This window comes from Martes martes (assembly GCF_963455335.1).
Source record: "Martes martes genome assembly, chromosome: 18".
NCBI classification, from domain to species: domain Eukaryota; kingdom Metazoa; phylum Chordata; class Mammalia; order Carnivora; family Mustelidae; genus Martes; species Martes martes.
Genome location: NC_137906.1, coordinates 15,538,608 through 15,547,560, shown reverse-complemented (window position 1 = coordinate 15,547,560; position 8,953 = coordinate 15,538,608). Strand labels below are relative to the sequence as shown.

General features: G+C 62.8%; 1 protein-coding gene across 1 annotated transcript in view; it reads left to right on the top strand.

Moving 5' to 3' along the window:
* The first annotated feature begins 2,679 nt into the window (after window positions 1-2,679).
* The window catches only part of FAM20C (FAM20C golgi associated secretory pathway kinase), a 37,088-nt gene continuing 30,814 nt past the window's right edge, over window positions 2,680-8,953 (top strand). The window contains exons 1-2 of the mRNA XM_080829834.1: window positions 2,680-3,809; window positions 5,613-5,791. Coding sequence (XP_080685960.1) covers window positions 3,202-3,809; window positions 5,613-5,791 — 787 coding nt within the window. The 5' untranslated portion in view covers window positions 2,680-3,201. The remainder of the gene's footprint in view (window positions 3,810-5,612; window positions 5,792-8,953) is intronic.

The window sequence follows — 8,953 nt, the reverse complement described above, 5'->3', positions numbered from 1 at the left end:
ACCCCAAAGTGTCCTCGTGGTGGGGGTCCCACATCACACACGACCATTGTTCTGGTTCCCCCGTCCCTCACTCCACAGACAGCACTGTGCATCTCCCACACTGGCACTCTTCCCCGGCCTCACCTCTGCTCTCCTAAAGGAGCCCTGTATTCAGGGCACCTCCTCAGCCAGCCCAGCTGGGGGCTTCGCACACCCAGGGGAGGTTCAGGGTGGGAGGCTCGCCTCCTTTGTGCTTTAACCAGGACCGAGGAGTGACTGGCAGACTTCTGGGTTATCCTAAGCACTTCAGAGCAAGAGGCATCTCCCCGTGCTGCCTGTCCCCAGGGACCAGCCACAAAGTACCCGAAGGCCTTACATCTATATCCAGGGCCCAGGCTGCTTGCCCCAACTCTCTGCCTGGAAAACCCCTCCCTCCACAGTCCTCTGGGACACCACCTCCCTCCCTAGCAGATTGCCTCAGATGGCACCCTGGGGACCACAATCCTGCTGGGGCGTCCTCAGAGAACCCAGGGGCCCTGAGCACCTGCTCTGCTCCAGGACAGAGCTGTGAGCAAGGCATGCTGGGAGGCTCCTACATAGTGAGGCCCGTGCATTTTAGGGGAGACCAGCCATAGACAAGAACAGAAAATGTTACTTTCAGGTAGTGGTGGGTGTTGCTAGGAAAACAGAGTAGTGGGACATTGAAACCATCTGGTTAGCAAGACAATGCCTCTTCAAGGTGATAGTTAAGGTGAACCAAGAACTAGGCAAGGGAGCCATCCAGTGGTGAACAGAAGTCCAACTAACACCTCAGCTCTCCTAAGAATCCATGGGGGTGGGGGTTGGGCAGGAGACCCCGGGAGGCCCCCTACATGCTGTCCATGATTCATGGGGTCAGGCCTCCCCACGGCCACCCTGAGGCCACGGTCCAGGGGAGGGCTGAGGGGGCCAGAGGCTGCAGAACCCCAAGGCCAGGGGACACATTGTGGGGCTCACGGCTCTGCTCTCCCAGTGTAAGGGGGAGGGGCTCTTTCACCAACTTCCGTCTCAGCTTGGACATCATCTCCTTGGCCTGTCCAGGTAACCTTGCCCAAACTTACCTCTTCTGCACACAAATGGTGCAGTGTGCGAGGGAGGAGGAGCTCTTGCCAGGTCAGATCCGCCTTCCCTCCCTGCCCCCCCCCCCCCACCTCCAGCTCTACCTTCAGCTCCAGATGGGGCCCAGTGACCTTTCCACTTAATTCAAATGGCTTCTGAGAGCTTTACTTCTCTGGCCAGCTGCGCTGGGACACCTCTCCGTCACCAGCATCTGGTGGGTGCCTACTGCATTCAGAGTAGGGCCGGGGCCAGACACAGAGAGTCCATGAGTCCCAGGGGTGAAGCACCCTGAATGCAGGTAAGAGGAAACTGGCGTCCAGAGAGGGCAGCACAGCAAGTGGACAGGAAAGCAGGGGTTCACTCCCAGGCTCCCCCACTCAGTCCTGCCAGAGAGGCTGAACGTTGGCCAGGCCTCCAGGGCATGGGGCAGACAGACAGCCTGTTTGCTGGGCCGTGGATATGTTTGGACTGCCTTCGCTGGCCAGGGTCACCTACCCTCCTCACCAGGACTTTAGACTGACGTTCACATTAATATTCTCTACTGGGGGCTGGGGGCCCAGAAGAGGCCACGTAGAAGTGCCACGCCCCTAGGCCTGGGTGGCTGATTTTGGCACCTAGCCAAGCAAATGAGACACACACACACACAGGCCAGCGAGGTGCGGCCTCCGCAAACACCAGGTACCTCTCGGTGCCAAGCGAATCCTAGCGCGGGGGCGCCCGCGCCACCAGAGTCAAGGCGCAGGCGTGTCCCCTTGGTGGGGTGGGGCCCCAGCCGGGAGCAGGAGCCGCTCCGGCATCCCCTCCGGAATCCCCTCCGGATTTGCTGTTTGGGCGAAATACCGAACTCCTCTCGTCTCTCCCGCGGCGCGGCGGCGCCCGGTCGTCCCCTCCTCCCCCACGCCGGGTGCGGGGCGCGCGCGGGGGGCCTCCCGGGGCGGGGGGCAGAAGGTCGCCGCCCGGCAAGGAGCTCATCCGGCGGCGCAGACGCCCAGCGGCTCCGGGGAGGGACTTGGCCTGGGCTCCGGCCCTCCGCTCATCTGGGGAGGAGCCCAGAGGCTGCAGCTGGCGGCGGCCGGCCCCGGGCGGGCGGAGGTCCTGCGTCCTGCGGCCTGGCCGGAGAGGCCCCCTCGACAGCGTCCGCGCGCTCTCCCCGTCCTGCGGGAGCCGGCTCGCCGTGCCCGAGCTCTCCGGCCTTTGTCTCTCGGGTCTCTCGGTCTTCTCCCGGCCACCAAGGGAAGAAAGCGCCCTCTCCTTAGCGGGCCGGGAGCTGCAGAGGCAACGCGGGGCGCGGCCGAGGGGAGGAGAAAGGAGAGGGAGCGGAGTCGGCTCAGGCCTGGCGGTGACTCGCGGGGCTGCGTCTCCGCCAATCTGCGGGCGCTGACGCGGGGGGCGGCTCCGCGCTCTCGGATATCTGCCGGCCGGGGCGCGGGGCGCCGAGAGGCTCGGCCGCACGGGCACTGCGCTCCGGGGACGGCCGCTGCACCTGCCCGGGGACCTCCCCGGCCGCTCCGAGCGCCCCCCAGCCCCGTGCCCACCACCTCCTTATCCCCGAGGCTCTGCGCCCTGCTCCCCCTCCAGGTCCCAGCCTCCGGACCGCAGCGTGAGAGAAAAGAGCCTTGCCCGAAGGAGCCGCCCCTTCTCCGCCTGGCCGGCCCGGCGCCTGGCGTGGCCCACAGAGCCGCGGAGGGGACTGCACCGCGCCATCTCCACCGCCACCCACAGGCCGCCGCTCCCTGGCCTAGATGGGCCGCGGCGTCAGGCCCCTGCGCGCCGGATGAGCGCAGAGACCCCAAGCCGGCCGCTGAGTGCGCGGGGCCTCACCCGGCTGCGCACCCAGCTCCGCGGACCAGGGCCTCTGGGCCCGGCCGCTGAGGGCGCGGCCACTCCGGAGAGGCGAGAGGGAACGGCCGGAGATGGCCGGGCGAGCGGGCTCTTTGGTGGTGGGCGCCCTACACGTGGTGTGGGCGGGGGGACACCCCTGGAGCTGGTAGCTGTCCGACGCCAGATGGACCTTGACCTGTGCCTCGGCACTGCGTTCGTGCCAAGCCGGGGCTAGCTGGGGCACGGGCAGAGCGCGCTCTGGGAGGGCGCCCGGAGTCCCAGGCCGCGCTCTCCGGCGCGGCCATGAAGATGATCCTGGTGCGCAGGTTCCGCGTGCTCATCCTGATGGTGTTCCTAGTGGCCTGCGCGCTGCACATCGTGCTGGACTTGCTGCCCAAACTGGAGCGGCGTGCCGTGCGGCCCTCGGGGGAGCCCGGCTGCTCGTGCGCGCAACCCGCGGTCGAGGCGGCGGCGCCTGCCTGGGCCAAGGCGCGGGGCCGCCCCGGGGAGCCCCCGGCCGCCTCCTCCGCAGCCGGCGACGCGGGCTGGCCCAACAAACACACGCTGCGGATCCTGCAGGACTTTAGCTCCGACCCTTCCTCCAATCTCACATCGCACTCGCTGGAGAAACTGCCCGCGGCAGCCGAACCCGCCGAAGGCGACTTGCAGGGGCAGAATCCCGGCGGTCCCCGGCCCCGCGATCCCGCGCACCGGCCGCTGCTCCGAGATCCCGGACCCCGTCGGTCGGCGCCGCCCCCTGGCCCCAGCGGGGACAGCTCTCTCCTGGCCCGGCTGTTTGAACACCCACTCTACCAGGTGTCGGTCCCACCGCTAACGGAGGACGACGTCCTCTTCAATGTGAACAGCGACATCAGGTTCAACCCCAAGGCTGCAGCAGAGAATCCTGACTGGTGAGTGAGGCGGAGGGCAGCTCAGGGTGGGTGCTGGCAGGCCCCAAACCCTCAAGCAGCCGTCAACCTGTGCTCGCCTTCCCAGGATGGCCTTGCGTATCCCAGCCTTGTTTAAAGAGGCCCAGGGGCTCGGGAACCCCCAGGGGGAAGGAACCCCCCCTGGCAGAGTCCTCAACCCCCACCCCAGGACCCCTCTCCAGCAAGGGGAGGTTTGTGGGGCAGGAGAGCATGCTGCCTCTTGCTCGGGTAGTGCCTTTGTCTCCAGAATGACTGCCTCCTTGAGAAGGGCTGCTGGGTGGTTTGGGAGCTGCTCCCTGCAGAGTCCAGGGAGGGTCGGTGCTAACTCTGCTGGAGGGCAGGGTGGCCTGTGGGGTCCCGGTCCCTGGCTCCTGAAACTAAGTCAGGCTGTGCATGCACAAGCTGGCAAGGGAGTGAATGGGAGGGCCTGCCCCTAACCTTACCCTGGGGAGCTGCTGGCCGCCAAGCTTTCAGATGCTAGGGGACATTACTCTGGTGGACACGTCAGGAGAGTCTGCAGAAGCTTAATGAGCCTTGTAAGCCGGTGGCTGAGAACAAAATTAGCAGAGGGGCGTGCTGGCCCCAATGAGGCATAACAAAAGGGTTCTCCCAACCGGGGTGCCCAGAGTAGCTGCCCTTGGAACCCTGCCAGCTGTGTTGGGTGACATCTTCATAAAAGAGGAGAAACATTCCCAGGAGCATCTCTTTAAACTGTCCTGACTTAAACCCTTCCCCTTGGGCCCTCCTCAGCCACACAGACCAGCATGAGCCCATGCTGCAGCCCGGAGTGAAATATTAACTAGCAGCGAGGCCAGAACAAATAAATACCTGCCTGCAGGTAGGTATCACCCAGGCCACACAGGGGGAAGGCCGTCACATAAAAATTCTTTCTACCCTGAAATTTGACCAGGCCCAGGCTTTTCTGTCTAAATACATCAAGGTGTTTGGTGGCCTCTGAGCTTTGTGTGCTGGCCAGGTTCAAGGAAATGCTCAGAAACTTGAGAATCGGAGCAGTGGCCCAGGCTCCGGCCTCCTCACAGGAGAGACAGAGCCCAGGACTGGGGGCCCAGGATGTGGCCCCTGTGGGAGAGGACTTGGGGCCAGAAGGGTCTCGTCTGCAGGTAGGTTGGAGCTAAGACAAGTTCCACTTTCCGTCTGGCCCAGCAGCAAATAGGCTCTGTCTTCCCCCAGATGGGCCCGTTGCCTCCAGAGATGTCAGGACGGGCCATGTGGGCAGCAGGTCCTGACTTTGGGTCTCAGCTGGAGCGAGTGCCTGCCTCTTTCCTTGCTCCCCACCCAAGACTGCTCTCGTTAAAATCAAATTTAGCTTCTTGCATCATTTCTCCCCTTGGTTGTTGGAAGCAAAACAGAGCGCCCGGGGAAGGTTTCTGACAGGCGGGGTGTGTCTCCGGCGTGCACACGGTTCGTGGTCAAAGATGGCTCGCTCATCTGTCCCCAGGAAGAACTGACAGCCTCTCACACCCCAAGCTGACGTCACAGTTGTTGGGCTGTTTCGTGACCCCAGGGCAGACGCGGTAGGGCCTGGCACAGACGCTCTGGGCTCGGTCTTGATTTTAGTTATAGCTGTCTGGACGTCTCCTGACGGTAAGTGAGAATTACGGTTTAGATATGTTATTAGTTAGTAGAACAACAGCCGCAGAAAAAGTAGGGACGTTCGCAAGGTCCTGTTTGGGCAGAGGCATCTGTGAACACAGCCACGTTTGTCTGGATCCACAGTTAGAACCTCTTTCCCCGCTGATTCCGGGTCCTCTGCATGTTCTGTAGGCCACGTGAAGGCACTGAAAATGAAGACTTCTTGCCTACGGGGGAGGCGGCCGTGGACTCCTACCCCAACTGGCTCAAGTTCCACATCGGCATTAACCGGTATGAACTCTACTCCAGGCATAACCCAGCCATCGAAGCCCTCCTGCGCGACCTCGGTGCTCAGAAGATAACCAGTGTTGGTAGGTGCCCTCCCCGAGCTTCCCAAGGGCGTCAGGGGTGCTGGGGGCTGGCTGTCCTTTGCAGGGCAGCTGGGAAGCCGTTGCACCTTGATGGAACATTATCTCTGGGGTGACTGATACGGGCAGCCTTCTAGGGGGACACGCCTGCAGGGCCTTGAAGGGAGGGGAGGGACACCCTCGATGCCATTCGTGGTCCAGGGGCTACTGCTGCCCTCGCTAGGCTAGTGAGGGAGGGACAGGTGCCGCACAGCCCTTCCTGCTGCGTTCTGCTTACCCACCCGAGGAGAGGCAATTTCCGGAGGACAGGTCTCCCCCCAGGGGTGAAAAGGGGGCTCATGCCCCTGGAGGTCAGGGCCACTCCCTCAGCACAGCAGGGAGACAGGGCAGAGCTCCACCAGCTGCTCCTGCCACTTCCTGAGCACAGGCGGGGACCAGGGCTCAGCTCTGTCTCCGGTGGAGGCCCATTCGCTTAGTAATTCAGAGGCCACGTTGCTGAGCACTTTGAGACCTGCTGAACTGGACAGAAAAAAGGCATCCAATTACGGATTTCAGGGAAATGTGTCCCCAGTGGTTTCGGAGCGTGGAGGTTCGGTGCCATTGTTCCTGGGCCTGTAGGCGATTGCCTGTGAAGGTCCGCATTAGTCACCGGTGGCTCGAGGAGGCAGGGAGGGCCTGGCGTGGAAAGAACAGTCCTGGGGGCTTTGCAGGGAGCTGGCCTGGGGACACACAGCCGGGAGTGGGGTGGAGGGAGGCCAGTCGGGGTAACGTGAGGGCAGGTCCCCTCCCCTCCCGTGCTGTGGAGCAGGCAGTCAGACTCCATCTCCTTGGTGTTCCTCTAAACAACACCGATGCCACACGGGTCCCCATGTCCCGGGGCTCTGTCCACTCGCTAAGACAGGGGAGTGCAGCTGGCAAGTGGGTTTTCCAGACGTCTCTCCGCACTATTTTTGGCTCTTTCTGCCCAGTACTGAGCTGTCTCTGGGGCACCTGCCTGGCTATGTGGCTTCTCTCTAGCATGTGATCGCCCCCCTTCGTGAAGGGGAGCACGCAGGGAAAAGCCGGGGTATCCTCTCTTAGCTGATGCACAGGAGGGGTCTGAGCAGCTCCCCTGAGCCCAGCTGTCCCCGGCCCTCCCCGTGTGAAGGCCAGCCTCCCTCCTGCCCTCCCTGCAGACGCCACAGCCTTCTGGGGGTGCTGGGAAGCAGTCCGTGTGCACGACAGAGATTGTCCCTTGGACAGCCACGGCCGGGGTGCCCCCGTCACTCCTGAGAGTAGACAGGGCCATTAGAGAAGTATCCAGGGACTTGACCGACTCATTCACCAGTTCAGCAGCTTTCCTCGGACACCCCCTGCCCTTGAGGCCCCTTTCTGGGTCGTGGGTTGAGCGTGAATTGGCCTCAGTAAGATTAGGCCCTGCTGACCTGAGAGGCCTGGGCTGGGGGCACAGGAAACGGAGACGCGGTAAGGAAGACTAAATGCCTTGAACATGATTCACGTGGCTCTAGGAGGGGTATGGAGCCCCTTGTCTAAGAAAAGACGTCTGACCGGGGCTTAAACAGAGTGTAGGCGTTTGTCATGCCAGGCGGCCGGGAGGGCTGAGCTTTCTGGGAAAACGAGAGCAACGTTTGAAAATTTAGAAATGGATTTTTGGGAAGTACAATGTTAAAAGATCCCGCTCCACGGCTGTCCGTGGCACCCCTCTCTGCCTCAGTTTCCCTGTCTGTCAAGTGGGCTTGTGGCTGCTCGGGTACCTTGCATTTGTTCTGATAACATGGTGCCCGTGACCAAGCTTATAAGTAGTAACTAGCTCTTTGCACCCTGTGCATGCCGGGTCCCCACTCAAGGGCAGGGTCTGGGGTGGACACGGGGCTGCGGGGATTCCCAAGCCTGGCCAAGTTCACTGTAGCACTTAGGGAACAAATAACCTCCAGCTGTTTGAAAGGTGAAAACAGAGCCCAAGGAGCATCCCTGCCAGTAGGTGTCGGTGTGCGGGGAGGGTGGAGGGTTTCAGGGGCGGGCCAGGGCCTCCTTGACCGCAGCAGCCTGTGCGGACGAGCCTGTGGAGGGCTTGACCCCGCTCTCCCTGCTGCTTCGGTGAGCTCCCCGGTGAGTTCGCGCTTGTGAAGAGGCCCTGGTCCACAGGGAGCATCAGGGGAGGGGCTGGGCCGGGCTGCAGGCATCCCTTCACGATGCTTGCTTTCCAGGCTGTGTCTGCCTCCGCATCCAGTCAGATGTTTGACCCAAGCCCCTGCTGGAGACAACAGCCCCTGGTGGGCCCTTGGCTTAGCGGAGCTGGCCGGGCCGGTTTGGAAAGGGAGGCCCTGCTCCCAGCTCAGGTCTCTGTCCCCTCCCGGTCCGGCTGCCGTGGTCGCTAGGAGAGGCGAGCCCAGAAACACCGTTGGGATGGGGAACGGCGCGTGCAAGGTTCCCAGAGCTTCCTGCTGGAAGAGTCCCGCTCACTCTCCCCGTTCAGAGCCACTGGATCCGCGTGGCGAAGCCCGTGTGGCCTCCGGTAGGGCAGCCACTGCCGGCGGGTTTATTTATAGCCGGGCTCCTGGCTGCTCAGTAATGGCCGTTCACTGCCTTTAAACAGGCTCGGAACGTTATCTACCTCTGTTCAGCCTGAGATCAGGCACGCGGCGCCTTCGGCTCCGGCCGGGGATCATTAAATAGCTCTCGTGCACAATTACGGGTGCAAAGGATAAATGACACAATTAACTGCTCTGTGGCAGGGATTGCTGAAAAGGGAAAAGAAATCACACCGACACGGAGAGGGCTCGGACGGCCTCTGGCTGAGTGACGCCACCCTTGTTCCCCCCCGGGTTGGGACACAGCTGTGGCAGGGCCTGAACAAAGGAGCTGCACTCCCCAGGACCCGAGTCCTGGGCGCTCACCCATCTAGCTAGCATCCAGGACTGACGGTCACGAGCTCCCGGGGACAGAGGCTGGGGCTGGGGCAGCCCAGGGCGGGCAGCTGCCTGAGAGCCCCGGGGCCGCCCTAACTGGTCAGAGGCCGGCTCCTCGGGAAGGCAGTTCCAGCCCCAGAGGGCTCACAGTCCCCCTCCCACCCCGGGTGGTGGCCGTGGGTCCCAGTCTCCAGGTCCTGGCTCTCTCGCCGGGGGGGCCAACAACTGAAAATGCTCAGTTTGCCGGAGGCACTAG